At 45.6% G+C, this 24,188-nt stretch overlaps 1 protein-coding gene across 3 annotated transcripts in view; it reads left to right on the top strand.

The window, feature by feature from the left end:
* The window catches only part of PHF20 (PHD finger protein 20), a 1,063,788-nt gene that overhangs the window by 827,230 nt on the left and 212,370 nt on the right, over window positions 1-24,188 (top strand). For all 3 annotated transcript variants that reach the window (XM_085619024.1, XM_085619022.1, XM_085619023.1), the window contains one exon: window positions 943-1,110. In XM_085619024.1, coding sequence (XP_085475150.1) covers window positions 943-1,110 — 168 coding nt within the window. The remainder of the gene's footprint in view (window positions 1-942; window positions 1,111-24,188) is intronic.

Raw genomic sequence — 24,188 nt, 5'->3', positions numbered from 1 at the left:
AATCACTGAATAGCAAACAGCTTACTGACTGGGGGTCTTTATTGTTTTCACTAGTAATACAGTAAGTTGGCTTATCAAGGCTGCTGTTATACACTGCGTAATATGTTAGCTGAATTTCATCTAAAACTGGAGTTGACTCTTAAGATTTTTTTTATCAGTTCGGATACATCTCCCCTTTCTTTGCCTCATCATATAGACTGACCTTTTCGTTTTTTCGCAAATAATGGTTTGATCGTGATCTTTTTAAGCTCACAGTGATTCACAGCAGTTCCTGTGTTTGCAACAAACACTGATCTGCAGAGTATTTTAATTTTAGTATATCTAATAGAGGTGGGAAAGTTGCCTACATGTATCACTAGTTATCTACCATAGGTATCTTCAATAAATTAATGAACAGTCCACTGACAAAGGTAGTGGAAAGGAGTAAGTGTTTGCCCTTCCTCAAATTGTTAAAACATTTAAGGTTAAGCAATTGCCACTGTAAAGCATGATAGATGACTCTTGGCTGTGCTTAAATAGCCAGGGCAGCTATTGCCACTTTATCTGATGTTCTGCCCTTGCTAAAAATGTATATAATTTTTTGGCTTTTGCAAAAAGGGAATATTTGAGCAGCAATGCAGCTCCCTATAGTTTTTGACTCATTTGATTTTAGTGTACTTGTAAACATTATTTCTTTAATCACACATATTTATGATTAGAGTGCAGATACCCACCATAAAGAACTTGTTTTACTAGTAACATAGTAACATTTTCATTTACAATGTCCATATGCTAATACAATGCCTCATCCATTATGAGAATTTAAAACCATTCAATGTTAATTTCTTTATGATTACACTTTAATTTGTTTTTATTTAACATAAAGCAAAAACAATTTTGGCTTACTAGTTTTGTAGTACAAATGTATTTTTGTTTGAACAAACTGTTTTTTTTTATATATAGAAGTGCTTGGAAGTGAAGAAAATGTAGAAATCGCTCAACAGCCTTCTCCCAAAAAGTCACCGACTTCAGTTAAAACAAATTCTGCCCTCAAGACTCCATATTGCCAAGAGAATGTGCCATTGCAAATTTCTGATACTTGGCCCATCAAAGATCAACTTAAAAAATATGGTAAGTATCTGCTCATCCTTAGAAGTGAGCAAATGGTGATGGAGTCTGTGACCTTTTAGAGTTTGGAGAATTATATTCTGCAAAATGTATAAAACAATAAGCAGTGGGAACACCTGACACACAATGAGAGACAGTCGTTATCGTGCTTTTTCAAAATATATTTCCATGGTCAGGTTTAGGTCTGTGATCAGATCTCACACTGTGACGGCCCACAAATGCTTTGGTGAACTAATATCATTCTTATTCGTGTGTATTTTATGAAAATTCTTGCATGGTAGGATATCTCCACTCATATGTAGAATCTGATAACCTCTTTAATTTTTTTTAACAATTATGTTTTGACATCTTGTAACGTAACCTTTTCAATCAGAGGAATAAAAACACATTTGACTGACAGACCATGTATAAAGCTCCTAGGTAGTTAAAAAAAATTAATTGTGGCATTTATGTTTATAAGATGAGACATTTTGATCCTGTTCTTTAATGATTTCTGTAATTGTACAAGTTCAGCATACCCTCCACGGTTTGTTACTCAGTTCTTATTTACAGAACATACTGGAAAATTATTTAACCTTATACATGTCCTCAACTGTTCCATTTTTTGGGGTGGAGAACACAAGGTTTATTCATTAAAAAATAATAGATCTAAGAACTATAATTACAAGCAGGTACACTCTACTTGTTTTCTTTTCAGGAATAGTAAGGTATAATAGCCAATGCCAAAGAGGAGTGAAATCCAGACAAATAGATAAACCTAAGGGCCGCTAGGCGGCACGCGGCGAAGATGGCCACGCACCAGTGAGGCTCCTGCTGGGCCGTGCGGGAAAAAATAGCCTTAACCCCCATCCTGTGCTGCATATCAGGCCATCTGTGAATGCCGACGGAGAGTGGAGCTCTACTGACCCCGTGGTGGCGACTTCAGGCTGAGGGAGCTGTTTGTCGCTGAGTGAAGGGCCGGTGACCTCCAGTGCCGAGGGCTGCAGTGGCAATCTGGAGCGACAAGGCAGCTGTGACGACCAGGATAGTCCGAGGCTGAGTGGGCCCTCCAGCCAGTGGCGGTGTGGGGCGCTGCCGCGCCCTACTGTTGCCGGTGTGTAGCCTAGTAGCACTCTCCCGAGGTCTACATTGATGGGGCAGAAACGAGCTGAGAATTTTATAAATCTTATGCACCTATATCAGCCCCCATATTGAAAGAGGTCTTCTATGCGGCGCTGGAGGAGGGGTGCTTGCCAAAAATCATGCGCGATTCCCAGATAGCTTCTTTATTAAAACCTGGCAAATCCCCGCTATATTGTGAATCGTACCGCCCCTCTCATTGCTGAATTGTGACACTAAAATCCTCGCCAAAGTTCTGGTTACCCGGCTTAGCCTCCTGATGGAGCGCCTGGTGCTGCCGGATCAGGCGGGATTTATCCCAAACAGAACCATGTACCACAATCTCAGAACCCTCTTAGCAGTTATGCAGGATATAGATCCCAACTGTTCGGCGGTTGCAGTTTTCCTAGACGCCTCTAAGGCATTCGATTCAGTGGAGTGGGATTACCTAATAGGAACTCTGAGATATATGGGAATGCCCTTTACCTTTTTTAACTGGATGCAATTGCTATATAAGCAACCAATAGCCACAGTGCTGTTGAATGGAACCAGATCTTCCTATTTCCACAAGGCAAGGCTGCCCGCTATCTCCAATTTTATTAGCCTTAGCCATTGAACCCCTAGCCGCAAAACTAAGGCAGCACCACAAAGGAAGGGCACTGGTATACCCAGCAAGACAACTACTTCTTTCCCTGTACGCGGACGATATGACGTTGTATATCAAAAAACCTCAAGAAAACCTCAACCCAGTGTTGCGAGAGATAACTAAATTTGGGGCCATCTCCGGTATACAAATAAACTGGACTAAGTCTGCAATATTCCCCCTGACAGATACCCACACCAGCTGGACTATCCCTTGGTATGGGAGAGTAATGAAGTGAAATATTTAGGTATCCATATCACCAGGGATAAAGATGTACCAATGCGTGCGAACTACGATGCGGCCATTGACAAAATAACGGATAGTATAACCAAATGGATACGGCTACCACACTCGATGGGAGGGAGGATATCCCTTATTAAGATGGTCTTACTGCCGAAATGTCTTTATCTATTTATTAATATGCCTTATCATCCTGGGAGGTTCTTCTTCAACACACTCAAGGCGCAACTTACACGACTCATTTTGGGAGGAGGGGGGGGCAGGCTCGGCTCAATCTCCCTACATTGATGTTACCGTATCGCCACGGAGGGTATGCAGTCCCCGATTTTGAATATTATTACTATTGTGCCCAGGCCCACTTTGCAATACACTGGTTTCATCCCCCCCCCCTTTCATGCCACATCTGGTGGTTGAGGATGGCTACATGGCCCGACGCCCCCAGAGGGATATCTCTTTATGGCTGTGAGGGAGCGACGGATTGCCCGCAGACTAGAAGCTCCTATGATGTACTCCTCTAGGATGACTTTGCGACGTAATCCGTTGTTGCAGATAACGTATGAAGGGATATGTCGTAGACTGCTTGACAATCTTCACTATAACACATGGGGAGATCTCTATATCAGGGGACAGTTCCGTGCTAGGGAACAGTTTTTTGGTGAACACACGCCCACTACCATGGATGTATTTATGTACATATGGCTCAGACAAAGCGTTAAGGCCGCAACCCCGGCATTTCCTGCAGAACCAGATACATTTGCACCTTTACACGCATTACTGCAAGTAGACCCCCCTAAGCGTGTCTCCTCCCTATTGTATAAGCTTGTACAACAGGCGCCTCCTCCTCTGAACCCACGTGCCAAGAGGGCGTGGGATAGTGATTTAGAGATCGCTCTGACGGATGAGCAATGGGAAACTAGTTGCCTGCAGACAGCGGCAGTCACGGCCAACAGTAGGTTGCGTATAATTAATTTTAAATTTATACATAGATTATACCACACCCCGGTCAAGATGCGCAAGTTCCTCCTACGGAAGGATGATGGATGTGAAAGGTGCGGGAGGGAAGGGGCGGATTTCATGCATTTGGCATGGTGCTGTCCCCAGGTGGCGAACTATTGGGTTCAAGTTTTTGAAGGCATGTCAACCATGATCGGTGTCCAAATACCACCAACCCGCTTGTGGCCCTCTTAGGTCTGAACCAAGATATAAACACCGTTCACAAGAAGTACTTAGCAATGGGAATGTTTCTTGCGAAGTGCCAAGTAGCATGTAGGTGGGGAAAGGCCGGGCTCCTAAGTTCAAGGATTGGATACATGCATTGTCCACTTGGCAAGACCACCTGCACTATTATGCTGACCTCCTACCTGTAAAGTCTCGCCCGAAAGATATCTGGGGGCCATTGACTGCTTACCTTCTTGCACAGGGATCTGACATGGTGGAGGACCGGGGGAGGCGGCGTGAATGGAGGAGAGGAATGCAGACCGGCTAATAGCAATGCCGGATGAAAACGATACAATATTGCCTTGCAGTACAGGAGGGCTGAAAGGATGAGGCTAATGGGCTGGAAACACCTATGACATCTATGACTCACTTTACGAGGCTATATCCTCTTACTTCTGGGAACGTTAAAGTGATCTTTACATACTATTCTTTTTTAGAAACCCGATCTATGGAGGCATGTACTGTTGATTTCTGCAATATAATGATGTCGTTTCAAATGGGGCTGAGTGGGGTTTTTTTGTTCAAGGGTTGAATTGAGGGGGTGAATGTTAGTAAATTGCAAAAGATTTGATTGGTAAGAAGTATGATAAATGGAAGTTATATATGCATTTGACTGATGTCAACTTGCTCGCTGATGTAATGTGCAAATTCTTAATAAAGATTTTTGAAACTTAAAAATAAAATAGGTGAACCTAAAAATGAAACAAACTGCATAATGATGCTTGGTCTACCATGGTGGTATCTGCTCTGGCACCACAGTAAATGTAGTTTTGTGTGTCAAAAGTATGGACTTATCCAGGTTTCCAACTTATATCTCATTGATCTTGGAACATTCCTTATTTGGACAGTGAAGGTGCTTCTCCCTAGTAGAGTGAACCCGGTCTTTAAGCCTCACAAACAGTTTGGAAAGTGATATGTAAACCATGCAGTGTAGTTATGATACACTGTTTGAAGGATGTCAAGTCTGTGAAGATGACACCATATTTAACAGAGGTCGTTAGATTGACTCATTTCATTTGTCTTATCCTAATAATACCTGGGAGCCCTCCTCACGCCAAATCAGGCAGACATCGGTCAGCTGGAAGGGTAGAATTAAGGAAGTATGTAAAATAAATTATATTGGGTTATATGTGTTGAAATCTGCAGTGACTTTGGCGAGGAACAATGGCTTGTTAAAAAGTGATACCCTCTTAAGGTGAAAAGCTGTGGATGGTTTATAGGCACTAAGAGGCTTAATTTCACGCTTCCATAGCTGATGTTTTGGAGTCTAGAAATGTTGCCTACTGAAAGATGTGATCCATCTCCGCATTATGCATGGCGGCCCCAATAATTTTGTCAGTGTTGTGGTGTTCCCTAGTATGGGGAAAAATGTCAACATTTTAATTGATAAACCGATGAGAGTTGCTTAAGAATGATGTTTATGATGAGCACTGACAGTATATTTTGGCTTCTGTAAGCGTCTGAAATGGATAGCCAGGTTTACAAGATGTAACTAGGATAACTGATAAGTAATTTCTTGTTTTTTTTAAATTCCCCTTTTCATTAATGGCTGACTTTACTGTAGTAGAAAACACTTGATGCACTTTAAAATAATAAATTTAAAATGCGCTTGCCTTTAGATAGTCCAAAAAGTTTTCATTTTTCCAAGCTGCACCTACTTACTTTTGTATAGTAAGAGCTACAGAATATTAAAGTGAAAAAAACCACTGTAATGTGTATAGTAATCAAGAATGATACCTTAAAATGAAATTGCAATGTAAATCTGACAATGTCCAGCTACTACCTTAGTCTCAGTAGTACGTGTGTGTATATGTATATGTTTACTATTTCTCTCACTATGTGTGTGTGTATATATGTATATGTATATATATATATCCTCCAACAAACCGTCCAAGCTTTCAGGGACGCACTCCCAGCAAACTGCACCATCCGGTGTGCCTCACATTGACATAATCTCGCATTGCTGCTCCCGGTCATTCTCCACAGACCTGAAACATTTCGAGGCTTCCTGCCTCTTTCTCAAAGGTCATTGGCATATTGAATCGCACAGGAGGTTCTTTATTCAAGCATTTTATAGTAGGTCCTGCGCTGTATTACAATTTTTAAAAAGTCAATTTACTTCACATTTTACAATTCATCTTTTTGATTTCCTTACAATTACCTAACGTTGCTGCATTTCATTTAACAATTTAGTCCTAATATATATCTGCACTCTCAAGCAATACTAAAAATTAAAAAGGATGATACTCAAATGGTCCACATCGTTCCAATGAGTACTAAGTCAAAATGAAATGTTTTACTTAGTCTCCCTTTTACCATATATGTAGTAACAGTCAGGATCCTGGTAGTGATTTAATTGTATTTTTAACTGATTGTATATATGTGCTTTTATGATGTTTTTTAATCATCGAATAAAGATCTACTGACTGACTGACTACTAAGTCAATAAATATATTATGTAGTGTAAAAAATAAATATAAGAAAAACAAATGGTAAAGCATGGTTATACGTAAATAAGATACTAAAATTTTAACTTGAGTTAAAACAAACCTTGAAAATTCAATGGAAAAACGCAGGCCACAGTAGACTTCTACGTAGGGTGTTTAAATAATTTTAAAAACCTGCATATAAACTCCACCTTAACATTTGTGCTTTTTTTAGTGAATTTCTGTTTTTTATATAAAGTAATATCTTGATACGATACATCTGTGGACAACCCCCTGCCTTACACAGCCATCCACCCTACCTGACTATGCATCTACCCCCTACCTTCTCCAATATATCCCTCAAAACCTCAAAAGTGGTCAACACACCCACAAGTGGTCAAAGGTTACAGTTCCCACTCCTACTTTTTTTTTTTTTGTATTAGTGTTACGGCCTCCAGTCACGTAACTTGATCACGCGGTCGTCCAACCAGACAAGCCAATCACAATGCTTTATTTTGAAAAAATGTCCCCAGTGAGTCTTGCCGCACTAGACAAGGGTGTGGAATTAAATAAAATATCTACTTGTCCATGGGACAGGTTGCTTCTGAAATCTGCTTGTCCTGTAACAAAATACGCTTGTCCCTTTGGTGCGATGTAGCGCGGCAACAAATTATAGCAGCTATCTCATTATACAAGAGCACTGATAATAGCCTCTGATTATGCCTGGGCTCATACTATAGTAAGGTCTGAATACTAGCAATTCCCTTATTTCACCACCTTTCTGCAGATCTGCATACTGAGATTGGAGGTAGCGGTAAGCAGGGTTAGAATGCCCTTTTGAATCTGTGCAAACCTACTAACTTGCATGTTTTAGGGGTTTTCACCAGCTCTTCTCCAATATTCTCCCATATTGCGAAAGGTTAGAAATGTACACCTTGGCATGGGCAGAAGTAAAACTTCTTCCAGGGCTGGAAAAAAAAGTAGAAGTGAAAGTGAACTTGTAAACTCTCAACAAATTTTTGCATGAGCAAATCTACACATGCATATTTTCTCATGCTAAAATGGAGTTCACAAATATTTTCTAGGAGTATGATTTCCAGGTCTACTTCCATAAATTTGTGTGAGTTCATGAAAGCCATAAATCTGCAATAATGCAACGGCATATACCATGGGTGCACCTTTGTGATTTTTATTAAGAATTGGACATCAAATTATGTCTTGTGCTAAACAAGATCTTTTGTTTTTATTGAAAGTGTATCTCTTTCTCTATCGGCTGGCTTTGCTGTGACAGCATGCTGCTCATTCACAAGAAGTATATCTGCACACAAAGTTTTGTTCACTGCAGGAACTGCTGTCGCAATGTGTGTTTTTTGAGACAAAAAAATAATTTTGTATTTTGCTTGTTATAATGGCGAGGGCCCGACAGCTCCTACAACAATAAATATTTACAAAAGCCATGTCCAAACAAAACATGCATTGACAAAACCAAAAGGCTGACTGCCAATGCGGACATATTGTCTTTGCCAATGCTTGTTTATTTTCATGTTTCCCATAATCTTGTTCTCCATTATGAGCATGTATCAACACATTTTACTAACCGATGCTGCAAAGAAATGATACCTAAAATCTTCACAAAACATTTGTTTTCCTAGTTCCATTTGTTTGTGAATATTTTATTTTGAAAGCAAAGAATCATCAATCTTGCTTTCAAGCTTCTGCAGATATTTGCATCTCATCAGACAGCATTCTGGCAGCATTATACATAGCTTCATATTGTTAAACTTTGTAAACGTGTACACATTTTTTATACTGAAACGAGCCAGTAGTGCAATCCGAGCTTACATTTCCTCTGAGCGCTCACCCTAATAACAAAGGCTTTGTATTAAAGTACCATAAACAAGTTCAAATAGCATGAACATAGGGACACAAATACTACCTTATTAGAAGATAATTTCCTTCCCTGATCTATAATGTGTTACTGTTAACTGGCAGCCAAAGGGTTTGTACTGTGGGCGGCTGGGCCTACTTGTCCTAAGGACAAAATAAACATAAAAACCTGTTGTCCTTGACCCCAAGCAATATGTCCTGGGCATTGGGCTATAGCAAGTCTACACCCAGACTAGATATTGCTATTTATATTAAACTTTAATTTCTCTTAAAAAGAATTAACAGATTTATGCCAAATCACAAACAGCGCACTTTCCGATGGATACATCCACCTTTAAGATTCCACACTTTTTGAATAATCCTCATGCGCAGTGTTCCACAAACTTTTCTCTCTAGCTCTCCCACATTGACGAAGACGTCACAATACCATGGCTCCGCACTCGAACCTGCTTGACCTCATCGGAGGCATAAGAAGACCTCATTGGCGTGCTGAGGTCTGTTCCTTTTTTTCAGTGCTGTCAGTGCGTAACACTTTTCCTTGGCTATCCATATTGTGGGAGATTTCTTCCATTTTTGTAGGTGCAACATTGTTGCAAGGGAAGATGCCTCCTCCGCTGATGTCCATATTATAGACTTGCAGGGAATGCAGCGGTCAGATATTCATCAGTGACCCACACAACGATTGCCTTTGGTGCCGTTCGCCTGTTAATGATGTCGAAGCCTGTTCATTGTGTTGCCAGATGAACCCGAAGGCTTTAAAAGAAAGGGAGGAAAAGCTTTTCATGGCAGAGACTAAGAAGCAGAAGAGAGGTCGATCAGTCGCCGTTTCCCCATACTTTGAGGTCATCCAAACGTACGCATAAGCAGTAGCGCCATGGCTCTCGGCCTCACTCTTTCAGGGACGGTTCGCCAAAGTCGGTGTCCCTGGGTCCGTAGACTCGTGAGGGAAGAGAAGAGATATGTCTGGTTTCATCTCCAGGTGTGCCTATCGGCACCAAGGCTGTTGACTGACTGAACGGCCTCTTCTGAAGACCCAGTTGTTCCTCTGCTGCATCCGCCCGACCAGGAACCGGAGTATTTGGCATTTCCGACTCCAGCATCCGATCCATCAACCTTCTTAAATGCTATGTTTAGCATTTTTGCAAGGGCTGTGACTCCATCTGGTGCAACAAGTGATACCATGGGTCCACTTTCTTACCCCTTAGGAGGCTTTCACGCACATTTCCAACAGGCGCCTTTTATGTTGTTGACTCCGGTGAGCTGGCCTCTACCTGCACTGAGACAGCCGATGGCGTTGCCAGGGCAAAAAGGGCAAGAGTCTTTGATGCAGCCTGATCCTTTATCGCTGCCTTCTGGATCCGAGCCAGCGCCGTGTCACCGAGAACCAATTCCACCGCCTTCTTTGCAACTGCCAGTGACCTTGTCGAAGTCGCTGGTGCCACCCACACCGAAGATAAGGTCCAGAAGAGAGGCTCAGAAGCTTTTGGAGGAAGAGCGGTATTTGTGTGAAAATCAGGATGTTGAAGAGGGTGAGATTGTGTTTTTTGATCCTGTAGGAGAGTAGGATCTGCACTTACGTTGGCCCCACTTTTTTTCTGATGTATACACTGGTTTCTGGCTATAGTCTGTCTGGGTCCCTGCTAATCAGGGCCCCAGTCTCTGTTCTCTCTTAACGACTTGGTGTGCATATTAGATGCACTAGTGATTGGATACTGTGGTACCCTATGAGCCTCTGGTATATGGTACCTTAGGTACCTAGGGCATGGGTACTTCACAGGTCTACCAGGGGCTGAAGCATGTCTTCTGCCACCCCTGGGAAGCATTCTCAATCTGACACCACAGGCCTGCTACTGCAGCCTGTGTGAGGTTGTGTCAGCACTCCTCACAGAGATATAGGTTTCTATATCTCACCATACACACACGTATAAACCTATCAGCCACCCCTATGGCAGGCCCTATCAATCCTGTGGGCAGGGTGCGTGGTTTACAATGTGAGGGGGTGCCTCTGCCTGAGCAGGGCCCCTCTGCAGCTACCAGAGTCTATTCTCTATGGCTGTTTGTGGCTTGGTTAAACCATATACTCTTAAGTGCATTAAAATGCTAACTTTGGAATGACTGCATCAAAACATGTCGTGTTAGATGTCAAACAACTTGGAATCATACCCCCACATCAGTCCATGATGTTGAAGCATGTTACCACCCTTCTAGAGGGGACGAGATGTAAAACGATAGAAATCCTATAGAGCCCTGGCATCACATAATGGATGCCACCAGCACAGACACTGGGCTGCCCTCCTGCTGCTGACTGAAACACACAGTGGAGGAGGCCCAACAAAAGGCATCCTATCACAGGAAGGTGTCACCACCTTCCAGACAGGATTTAGTGTATTGGAGCTGGGTGGGTGCTCCTCTGTGCATATGCCAGCTCAAACTGGTTCAGGGGCTACCTATCCCTGCTCTGGCGCAAAACTGGACAAAGGGAAGTGGGTGTAACCACCCCCTCCACTGACCCTCCTAGAGGAGTGGTCATAGAGCTAGTCCCTCCCCTATCTTCACTATAAGATAGCAAGCATTGCCTTTACAAATCAGATAACCCTGGACGACGCTCTACAAAGAAGAATCCTGGCCCTTCGACGTTCCACTACCTTTGGAAGACAGAAGAATCTCCCTTGGAGTCAAGGAGTGATTCCCCTGCTTGGCAGGCACCAAAAACCTTAATCAACGGTTGCAAACTTTCCCGCTGGAGTCCAAAGTCCCTGCGACACCAGAAGTGGATTTTCTGACCTCTCGATGGCCATTTTGAGTCCCCAGGGAAGCTGTGGCGTCTGGACCCCACGAGTGAGGAGGAACTGCAATACCTGGGAACCGTGCACTATTGTCGAGTGCAAACCCTGAACAACGTTGTACGAACTTGTGCTTTGGACCATTCGTGGCCCAAGCCCCCAGCAGGTCTTTCACCAAAAATCAGCGGCCTACGCCGTCTCGAGTGACCGTGGGCTCCTGTGAAGCATTTCCTGTGGCGGCGTCTTCGCAATCACTTGCCCGTTGGCTAGTGGGTCCCCCGAAGACTTTCTCAACGACTCAAAAGGCTCTCCTGGTTGCTCCAGGCCTTCCCTCACTTACCCTCGCTGGGTGAGTCCATCAGACCTTGCTGGTCTGCACCATCGACTTTCTTTAGTCTATACGAGACTTGCAGTTGCCAAGGCTTGTTGGCTCCAATCCGGTTGCCGACACCGCCATCAGCTGCAGACGTCGTGGGACACTTCGAATCCAGCTGCTGGTCATCATCGATCTCTCCTGGACCTCGTGAGCGAAGTCAAAACACCATTGACGACCTGAATCGACGCAACATCTGTGGTCATCCATTTTGCTGGTCACTGGCACGTGACATTGAACACTGTCCCCTCAATTTTCAGGTCTCCTCCATCTTGAATCCACCTTCGGATTCCACCGGACACTTTTTCAGTCGACGCAAGCAGCAAGTCTTCTTTGGTCTCCGTAGAAAACAGCGACGCGACCCGACACCAAAAGACACCTATGCACCCGGCTTCCCTGGGTGAGGTAACTCGAGCACTCCGGTGCCCAAGTGTGTGTTGGCCCTCGAAGTACTTACCTTGTAAGTGGCTTGCTTGTAGTCTTCCTCGAAGTACCCTAGAACTGTAAAAATCTAACGGCGGCTTGCACCATTATAACCAATAGGAAACCCGCGGCTGTGTTCACACACTGCACGCGTTTCCCGTGGGCCTGTTACTTACCTGCTAACACTGCAGTAGTGAAGCCCCAGCGATTCCCCAGGCCCTAGGCCTTATGTTGCAAGTCGACATCCTTGTACCACTTTCTTAGTATATGGTCTGGTACGCCCCTAGGGCTCCAGCCATATTTGTGCTTAATTTATTGTGAGACGTTGACATTTGAATGTGTACCTGGTTCCTAATCTCATAAAGAGATTAGTAGAGTAGTAATAAATACATATATATTTGATATATATATACCTGTGTGGTGTCCTTTCAATTGGTAATTCAAGAGATTATAAGGTAAAACAAGCTGCTTTACATTCCTCTGAGACTTAGCCTGAAGGCTGCTCTCCACAGCTACCACTAGGATAGCTTTCTTTTAAAGGTGGTCTTAAACTTATCTACCATAAGAGTCGATTTGGACTGGTGCAAGGTGGCCACTATAACTAGTGACCAGCATATACCAGGCCAACTTCTCACAGATCCAGATTTTGAATGAGTGGTCTGGATACCTCTCCAGAGAGGAGATTGCTATCCACAAAGGGTATTGCGCCACCTGAGGTGACATCTTATCATTCTGTGATCAGGAAGGGGGCAGCAATGTAAATGTTGCCTCTACCTTCTGCAGAGTTGAAGGTAAATTGTTTGACTGAGGGTTTCATTTAGCCACACCATCATCTGAACCGCTGTTGCCATTTAATTAGGCTCTTACTGAACCTATCCTTGAAATATGGCAAAAGCTTATGTCTTCGGCAGCAGTGTCAAGGTCCATTGCCAGGAGGTACAAGCCAGCTCCAGGGGATCCATTGTTTTTGTCATAACATCCCATGTCTGAAAGCTTGTTAGTACAGGCTTCTTGTTCCACCAAACTGTCTCCTGGCTCTTTTCGGACAGCTCCGGCTGACAGGGAGTCGAAGAGGATGGAGCGATCTGCCAAAAAGTCTTCTCCAGAAGTATGGCCCTAAAATCTACCATTGATGCATGTTTATTAGGGTGCTATATTCATGCTTTAATGGACTCTGCGAGGGAGGCCGTTACGAAGTTGCCTGGAGATCTCCGAGGAAATTTTTCGGAGCTCCTGAATGATACTCGAGCAGCTGCTCGCCAGGTGATAGTCAGGTCTAGACACAGCTGACTCGGTGGCAAGGGCTATGGATTCCTCTGTTGCCACTAGGAGACCTTGTTGTTTGAGAGGGTTGGTTTTCTCACCAGATACAGGCAGCATTAATGGATTTGCCCTTCGATGAGTCACTGCAGTTTGGTGCCAATGCAGATTCTGCTCTGCAAAGGTTTAAAGACAGTAAAGCGACTACAAGGTCTTTGTGCCTTCAGTCGCAACCTCAGGATTACAGACCGTTCCGGGGTTTTGGCCGGAGCTTGCCTTTCGAGGGAGATGTTTGCTGCTACAACAGCAGCAGGTCTCCAATCCCCTTCATAGAAGCTACAGGGGAAGGGGCAGAGGTTGTCAGTCAATCTGCCCAACAGTCAGCTTCCTTCTCCTCTTCTCCCAGGCCCGTGTTACAGAAAAGCAGCTCTAGCTTCACCATCTTGGGACACGCTTCCCCAGTGGGAGGATGGGTGGCCTATTTTCTGCCTCACTGGAGATCTGTCACTACAGACCTCTGATTTTAAGACATTATAGAGAAAAGGTATACCCTTCCCTTCTAGGAGTATCCTTCTGCCTTTCCTCCCCAACAAGGGCTTTGTTCGGATGAGCATCTTCTGCTTCTCCAGCAGGAGTTGCAAATGCTGCTTCAGAAGGGCCCAATAGAATTGGTTCCAGAGCAGGAACAGGTTCAGGTATGTTACTCCTTATACTTTCTGATTCCCCAAAAGACTGGTTGTTTACGGCCGATCCTCAATCTCAGGATTTTGAACCTTTTCCTTAAGCAGGAAAAGTTTAAAATGCTCACCCTGGCTCAGGTGCTTCTTGCGCTGGAGAAGGAAGACTGGATGATCTTGATGAATCTGCAGTATGCGCATTTTCACATCCCCTTTCCGAAATCACATTGGAAAGTATCTCCATGTTCGAGGCATGTGGGCTGCTGAATTCATATCTGTGCATAGATCGCCGCCTAGTGTTGGGTCCGGATGATTGCACATTGTTGTCCTGGAAGAGTCTTCGAAGTATCACGAGATAGGTGGCCCCTCCCCTGGACTACAGTGCGCATGGGCGTCCTCTCCATCCTCAGATTGTTTTTTTCCGCCATTGGGTTCGGATGTGCTTATCTTAGCTCAAGTTAGGAAAACTTTATTTAAGGCCGACAGCCTTTAGGTATCGACGGTATTGTTTGCGCTCGGTATCGATACCTTCTTAGACTTGTTACTCAAACTTATTCACCCTTCTCGGACCGAGTTTCGGTCCGACCAGCGACGAAGATGGAATCGAGGACTCCTTTCAAGAGATGTCCTCTGTCACGCTAAATATCCACACATCGATGTCCATCCGGTGTGCAACAAATGTTTATCACCGGATCATGATGACTCCAGGTGTATGGCCTGCGCCCGGTTCCGGTCAAAGAAGACCCTTCGGAATAGACGAGCGGCTAGATTGGAGGCCAAACAATCGGCACGTAACCCGGTTAACATATTCGGCACCGAGGATGAAGAAGTCGAGAGCGTCGAAGAGGTAGACTCGGGCCCTGCTTCGGAGCAGGAATCCCAATACGACGACGATGATGAGGAGATCCTCGAGGACGAAGACGTCGTCAACTAGGTAGGAGACGACGATGAGGCCCCTGGGGCCGAGGAAGATAGCTCAGGCAAGGAGCTAGGCCAACCCGTCGATGCGGAGGCCGTGAGAGATAGTCTTGATAAGGCTCAGGTCGAGGGATCGCCTGCGGGCCTTACCCAAGATCGGTCGGATCGTTCTACAGCCCCGCCTAAAGGCCCGGCTTCGAACATTTCAAAAGAGCCAGAATTATCAAAAAAGACTAGTCGATGCTGTGAAATCGAAACCAAAACCTGCACCGGTCAAATCGAAACCGAAAGTGCAACTGGTTCAGGTCGGATTGAAGGCGTCGAAACCTTCCAATCCATCGACACAAAAGGAGGACATCGGAGCCGAACAAACGAAGAAGGACTTTGGTACCGAGAAACCAAAAAAGGACCTCGGCACCGAGAAACAGAAGAAGGCCCTCGGTCCCGAGGACGCAGAGGCCTATGGCACCGAAGGTTGGAGCAACACCGACCCAGGTCGAGGCGGTCGATCCGACTACATCAACATCGAGGGGTGCTGAGACTGCCAAAATTCCGGATCGACAAGGCGTCGATCCCAAACTTCGGACCGAAGACTGGCAAGACACCAGAGACCGCTTCGAGGCCTGCCTCCAAAGAGCCTGTCGGATCAAAAGCTCCGTCGGCATTCACTTTACAACAGGTGTCGGAGTCCCTGAAGCGCATCAGGGACCGGGTCACTCTCGAACCGGAAACGGGTCCCGAACCGAACAAGGCCGCCAAGACTCACTCGGCGCCGGCAACGATCACGTTTGGATTGCCACCGCCGGGGGCACCTAAGATGTTCGAACTTCGGAAAAGTATCGAACAACCAAGAACAGTGTCCACAGAAAGAACTGATGTCGAAGACTCACGGGACCAGTTTATCGACGTCGACACTGGTAGACTGTTGTTCCGCAAGCGGAGAATTATACCAGAAAAGCCTTTGGACTCATACAAAATTCCACTCAAAAGGAAAATGGCATCTGGTTCGACATCAGTGCTGGTAGAACATTACCACACATACGATCAGGACCCACCATCCTTTTCTCCCACACACTCTGAGGCGGATGCAGGAGAAGGCTATACTGAGGATACCACTTATCCTGTGGATACTGACCCTGATGACCAACGGCAAGACCAGGATCAGGCATGGGGAGACCCTAATGACCCAGGAGACCCACAAGATGCTCCTGACACTCATCTTTATAATGTAAAACCATCTCCCACTGAAGATACTGCTGCTTTTAACACACTCATTGAAAGAGCGGCTGCCAATCACGGAGTGGAACTTCATTCTGACTCTGTGGAGGAGGATTTCTTGGTGGACACGTTCTCCACATCAGAAAGAACGGTCAAGACTCTACCAATGTTAAAAGGGGTTATTAAACATGCTAAGGACATCTTTAAGGAGACAACCAGAGCACGGGTATTGAACCCGAGAATAGAGAAAAAATACAAACCTGCCCCAGGAGACCCCATGTACATTAAGGGTCAATTGCCGTTGGACTCCATGGTAGTTTCTAATGCTCGAAAGAGAGCTAACTCACAAACTACCGGGGATGCTCCTCCTCCGGACAAGGAGTCCAAAGTGTTAGAAACATTAGGGAAAAGGATAGCAGCACAAGCAGCAAACATCTGGCGCATTGCCAACACTCAGGCACTCCTGGCCAGATACGACAGGTCACACTACGATACCCTAGAAACACTGCTAGAACACCTACCAGATGAATACAAAGATGGAGCGGTGCTCCTCATCAGAGAGGGACAACTCATTACAAATGCGTCCATCAAATGCGCACTAGATGCAGCGGACACTGCAGCAAGGGCAATCAACACTAGTGTGATGTTGCGGAGGCACGCATGGTTGAGAATATCAGGTTTCAAACCTGAAATTCAAAACAATATCTTAAATCAACCAGTCAACCCAGACTTTTTATTTGGCCCCGAGGTTGACACTACCCTAGAAAAGATTGAAAAGGACACAAACTACGGAATCTATGGGGGCTCTACAGTCGCAGCAGTTTCGGAGTGGCTCCTTTTGTCGCCCCGGGAATAGAGGAGCAGCTAGAGGTCAGGGGTCCCAGCAGCAGTACAATAAAGGAGGTATCCAGAGTACCTATAATAAAAACAATAGGGGTGGATATCGTGGAACCAGCACCAAAGGCAGAGGACGAGGACACAACAACACCAGGTCCTCCGCCAATAACAAACAGTGACGTCTTGTCACTGCCCCCCGACCACATAACACCGGTCGGGGGCAGACTCCAACAGTTCCTGCCAGTCTGGAGATCCATCACCACAGACAGGTGGGTCAGAGAAATTGTCCAGTCCGGTTATTGTCTGGAATTAACATCCAATCCACCCAACATACCGCCAAGACAGCGTCCTATGTCCGCAGAGCACTTGGCATTATTGCAGCAGGAAGTACGAAGTATGCTGCAGAAAGGAGCCATAGAAATCGTGCCCGTAGACCAACAAGGGTCAGGGGTGTACTCTCTGTACTTCTTGATCCCAAAAAAGGACGGGTCTCTCAGACCTATACTGGACCTGAGACCTCTCAACCAATACATTCTGTCAGAGCATTTTCATATGCTCACCCTCCAGCAGGTTCTACCGTTACTCAGTCAGGGAGACTTCCTAGCAACACTGGATTTGAAGGATGCGTATTTCCACATACCCATACACCCATCACACAAAAAATATCTCAGGTTCACTCTTCAGGATCAGCATTATCAGTTCAAAGTGCTCCCTTTCGGAGTAACGACGGCGCCCAGAGTCTTTACCAAATGCCTAGCGACAGTGGCTGCACACTTAAGGAGACAGCACATTAACGTCTTCCCTTACCTGGACGACTGGCTTGTTCAGGCAAAGTCAGCCCAGCAGTGTGCCAGCCACATATCCCACACCATTCACCTTCTTCACAGTCTGGGATTCTCACTAAATTATCCAAAGTCACATCTTCAACCCGCCCACGTATGGCAGTACCTGGGCGCCACCATAGACACTCTGGCAGCCAAAGCTCAGCCAAACTTGGTGAGGATCAACAGCATGCAACAGCTGATAAAAAAGTTCAAACCTCAACACTCCCTTCCAGCGCGAGTGTTCATGCAGTTGATAGGCATGATGGCCTCCTGCAACTTCATAGTTCCGCACGCGAGACTACATATGCGCCCGCTTCAGGAGTGCTTGGCATGTCAATGGACTCAGACTCAAGGACAGTTAAAAGACCTAGTGTTGGTGAGCGGTCGGGCATACAACTCTCTGCATTGGTGGAATCCACAAAACATTTGCAAGGGCCGACCGTTCCAAGAGCCTGTTCCACAAATAATACTGACAGCGGACGCGTCTCTCCAGGGATGGGGAGCTCATGTACTCAATTACACAGTGCAGGGACTATGGACAACACAGCAAAAGAAGATCCACATCAACCTTCTGGAACTGATGGCAATCTTCCTGGCAATGAAGGCATTCAAAGTACACTTGTGCAACAAAGTCGTGTTGATCCGGACTGACAACATGACTGCCATGTACTACATACAGAAGCAGGGAGGAACACACTCTCCACAGTTGTCTCATCTGGCTCAGAGCATGTGGAAGTGGGCCATTCAGAGCAACATATTCCTCATGGCGGAACACCTCCCGGGCAAGGCCAACCAGATGGCGGATCTGCTCAGCAGACACAGCCACCAAATGCACGAGTGGGAGCTGCATCCGTCAGTACTCCAACCGTACTTCCAGCAGTGGGGTCATCCAGAGATAGACCTATTCGCCACAGGGGAGAACGCAAAATGCCAAAGCTTTGCCGCCAGGTTCCCCCATCCACAGTCGCAGGGCAATGCGATATGGATGAACTGGTCAGGCAGATTTGCGTACGCTTTTCCCCCAGCACCATTAATACCGCTAGTGGCACGCAAACTAAGGCAACACTCGATTACACTCATCCTGGTTGCTCCAACGTGGGCACGCCAGCCATGGTACACCATGTTTCTAGAACTTTCCATGGTACCGCATCAAAGACTGCGGCTAACGCCCAAACTTTTAACACAGAACCATGGTGAAATTCAGCACCCAGATCCGCAACAGCTGAACCTGGCGATCTGGCTCCTGAAGTCTTAGAGTTTGGCTACCTGAACCTGCCTCCAGAATGTATGAATATCATCAAGGAGGCCAGGAGACCCACGACCAGAGCTTGCTATGCGGCTAAATGGAAAAGGTTTGTCATTTACTGTAAAAACAATGATATTAATCCGCTGGATGCATCCATTCAGAACATCATCTGTTACCTCTTACACTTATACCGATGCAATCTGGCATACAGCTCCATCCGTATACACCTAACCGCAATAGCAGCCTATCTTCAGAGCAGGCAGCACCTCTCTTTATTCAGAGTGCCTGCCATCAAAGCCTTCTTAGAGGGACTCAAAAGAGTGATTCCTCCAACACACCCACCAGCACCAGTGTGGAACCTGAATGTGGTCCTCACCAGATTGATGGGTCCACCTTTTGAACCTCTACATTCATGTGAGATTCAATTCCTCACCTGGAAAGTAGCTTTCTTAGTGGCAATCACTTCGTTGAGAAGAGTTAGTGAACTCCAGGCACTAACCATTCAAGAGCCATTCATACAGGTTCACGCAAATAGAGTTGTACTACGTACCAACCCCACATTCATGCCTAAAGCGATATCGCAGTTCCACATGAATCAGACTATTGAAATGCCCGTTTTCTTTCCAAATCCAGAAAATGTCGCAGAGAGAATGCTCCATACACTAGATGTCAAGAGGGCCCTCATGTACTATATAGACAGAACAAAGGATTTTAGGAAAACAAAACAACTGTTCGTTGCCTTTTCTCCACAACACAAGGGCAACACCATTTCCAAAGCAGGGATAGCCAGATGGATCGTTAAATGTATTCAAATTTGCTATGAAAAAGCTAAACGCACATTAACGATTCCCCCAAGAGCCCACTCAACACGAAAGTTAGGGGCGTCCATGGCTTTCCTAGGTAACATTCCTTTAGAGGAAATATGTAGAGCAGCCACATGGTCCACTATACATACATTTACTAAACACTACTGTGTAGATGTACATTCAAAACAGCAGGCAGCTGTAGGACAGGCTGTTCTCAAGACCCTTTTTCTGACTGCTGCAGCTGACACGGGCAGCCGCCGCTAATGGAGGGACTGCTATATAATCTATGCACAGATATGAATTCAGCAGCCCACATACCTTGAACCGAATATGCTACTTACCAGTATGCATCTGTTCTTGGCATGTAGGGCTGCTGACATTCATATCGCCCACCCTCCTCCCCGGCGCCTGTAGCGGCTGCAGCACTCAGAATTACTGTACAGCATGGTCATCACTTACGGTATCTACTCCATCACTGCCACAATGGCGAAAAACAATCTGAGGATGGAGAGGATGCCCATGCGCACTGTAGTCCAGGAGAGGAGCCACCTATCTCGTGATACTTCGAAGACTCTTCCAGGACAACAATGTGCAATCATCCGGACCCAATACTAGGCGGCGATCTATGCACAGATATGAATGTCAGCAGCCCTACATGCCAAGAACAGATGCATACTGGTTTGTAGCATATTCGATTATTGTGGGGTCCCAGCGTTATCAATTCACTAAGTCGGGTGTGGAGGGTGTACAGGCGCTCATATAGTATTCACAACTGTTTAAGTAAGGAGAGCAATTTTAAATATCCTACGGTGCATCAAAAAGGGGGAAGAACACCCTAATTCCCCAAGACTCAATTAGATTGACCAGACTATTCATAATCTTTGGAGCACTTGTATCTTATACAGCATTAAATACAACAATGTAAAAGAACAAGAGAGTAGTAAATTGGGCTTTTGTTTGTTCTTTATTTTGACAATGTCATCCAGTCCCTCAAGCGAACGCGTTTCGTTGTTATAGGGTATAACCCTGCGATTTCCTCAGGGCTGGAAGTAATACAAATATCAAGGTTGTAGTGTATAATACATAGACAACAAAGTTTTCGTGATGCAAACCCAAACAACCAAAAAACAGGATCTGTTGTTTTTAGGTGGTGATTTTAGTGGCACGAAAATCTTTCTCAACCTCTCCCTCTGCTTCTTCTCCCCCGATAAGGAAAGCAAAAAGGTGCTTTCATCAGGACGCAAAATCTGCACCAAGGCCCTCTTAGGGTGGTATAACCGTGGCTTGCGGGATTCACTCCTCCACTTTGAGGGCCACCTCCCCAAAGAACATGCGCTTGACTTTTTAGAAATCGTTCAGGAGGGCGCTGCGGTTTCGAACCAAGTAACTCAGCCTTGCAGCGGACTCCTCGCTTCTAGCTGCCCACAGCTACTTCCACGGAATCTCTACATCGGCACGCATGGCTGTGTTTAACATCTCTGAAGCCAGATGCCCAATTACAGTTGCAAAATTTACCCATTTCTGGCTCCACCCTCTTCGGCTCACACGCCGTCGACTAAATGGCACAAATGAAAACAGAAATGGATACCTTAAAAGTGGTGGGACTAGAAAAATTGAAAGAACAACATTCATTCCGCCCTTTCCACCGACGTTTCTCCGCACAGAGGGGTCAAACCCCTCAATGGCAGTCAGGCAGGTCGCAACAATAGCAACGGCCATACCAGTCGAGCGCAAACCACAGAGCGGTTTAAACTCACAACAAACAAACCAGGAAGGATGTCAACCCTCTGCAGCAAAACGCTGAATCCTCTCTTCCCCCTCTTCTTTTATCCACTCCATTAGGGGGAAGCATTGTAAATTATCTGACAGAGTGGCAAAACATTACAACATACGCCTGGGTCTTGAATATTGTCAAACATGGCTATTGTCTCAGATTCACTGCCCCACCACCTTCCATTCCTCCGAAGGCGTTCACGTCTTGCACAAGTTCTTACAGGAAGAAGTCAACACTGTGCCGCAAGAAAATGGTGGAACCTATCCTTCGAAAACGAGGTCAAGGTATCTACTCCTGATACTTCATAGTGCAAAAGAAAGGCAGATACGAGTTCAGGCCAATTCTCGACCTGCGCATTGCAAACAAGTGGATCAGGATTGAAAAATTCAGGATGCTGGCCTTACACCAAAATTACCCTCCGCTTCAAAAGGTTCGATAGATCTACATGACACCTATTTTCATATTCCGATACATAGTCCCCTCGGAAGTTCCTCAGGTTCGTCGTGGGACAGAACCACTACCAATACGCGTTTCTCCCATTCGGCCTCAAGTCAGCGCCCAGGACATTCTCCAAATGCATGGCAATGGTGGCAGTTCACCTTCGGAAACAAAAAATCTTTATATCCCTACCTGAACTATTGGCTGATCAAATCATCCACATTCACAGAAGCCCAAGAGCATTTCCTACGGATGTGCGATCTGCTTCATCACTTGGGTCTACACATCAATTTTCAAAAGTCCACGTCATCTCCAGTTCAGACTCTACATTACTTAGAAGCTACCATCGATACTTTGCAGGATAAGGTGTCTCCTTCAGAGGAACGACGGTTATTCATTCACCGAAAATGTCCCAATCTTCAGCGGATAACCCATCCATCAGTATGCAGTCTCCTCTCTCCTTGGCTCGATTTTTTTTTTTTTTTTTGTTGGTTTGTTTGTGTTTTTTAAATGTTTATTATATTTCCAAAAGGAAAAAAAACACCACCACCATATATATCCTCACAATACAGCGGCTTATTCAGCATATTATTGTGCATGCTGTTCCTTTCCAAACTCTCCCCCCTCCCTCCCCATCTACCGGTGCGCCGTGAAGTATATACAGTACAATCAGTTACAATATTCCCTGTGTAGCTTAACAACATTGTCTAGCAGGGGCAGTATTGTACTGGAGGTTGCAATATCCTACACAATAACTGTCACATTTAGCCCATAGCAAGTTCGTCAATCTATTCAATCACCTGATCCGGTGTTCCCCGTCCCTCTTCAAGTACGTCCTCCTCTGAGTCCGTGTCCGGTGTCTGAAGTGCTTCCACTTAGGCCTCCCATGCCCTTGCTGTCTCATACGCTATGTCGTTATTCATACGTGAGGCTTGTTGCAATCTAAGTATGCCCTCGCTTCTTGCCCATTTAAGCAATTCTGCCCGCCATATCCCCACCTTGGGACCCTGGCGCGATTTCCAATGCATAGTAAGCTCCAGTTTAGCTAATACCAGCCCCAAGTCTATGAATTTGCTAGTCACTTTCGTTCTAGTAGTGTGCGGAAACCAATGAAGTAGGCAAGTACCCGGCTCTAGTTCTATCGTCCTATCGTAATAGTATTCAAGATGTCCAACACCTCCTCCCAATACGTCCCTAACTTCGTACACCCCCACATCATATGAAGGAAGTCCGCTCCCTCTAGAGCACAGCGCGGGCACTGAGCCGCTGCCGCCTCGAAATACTGATTGAGCTTTGCGGGTGTTAGATATGCTCTGTGCAGAACATAGAACTGTATCAATTGAAACCAGGCATTTCTCGTACTCTTCCATGCTCTCTTAACCAGTTAGGCCCATGTCTTATCAGGGATATCCCTGCCACGCTCCGCTTCCCATTTCCCCTGCAGTGTACGCAATGGTTCTAAATTCTCTGTTAACATTCGACGGTATAAACACGTTATAGCCTTATATGTCTCCGCAGCCATTACTACAGATTGGCACGCCATTGAGGTTCTTGGCTCTGACAAACCTGCCTCCAATAGCGTTGGATTGCAGCAATAAGCGCTGAATGCAACAGGTAGTCTCCTCTTGGAAGGTCATACCTATGCTGTAAGTCCTGGAAGGACAACAACGTCTCATTCTCGTATAAATCCCCCAGCACCCGTATCCCCAGGCGCTCCCAGTTTGCCAGCGCTGTCCAATCCCTCCATGAGGGAATGCAGTACACATACCCAGCGATATCTCCTGGGCATACGGACGAGCGAAACCGGCCCTGCGCTGACTCCGGTTCCAGCACAGCCTCATCGTCCGTTCCTCAGTCGTAAGCCGCTCAAGTCGCATCTTCTGTTGTAAGACTATAAAGGATAAGATGTACCGCGGAAACCAACGACCCTCGGGGCCATCCGGCCCCCGGAACTCCCTTGCTACCGCTTGTGTGAGCCACTGCAGCTGCGCC

This window comes from Triturus cristatus, chromosome 7, assembly GCF_964204655.1.
Source record: "Triturus cristatus chromosome 7, aTriCri1.1, whole genome shotgun sequence".
NCBI lineage: Eukaryota > Metazoa > Chordata > Amphibia > Caudata > Salamandridae > Triturus > Triturus cristatus.
This window is presented reverse-complemented; position numbering and strand designations above follow the sequence as displayed.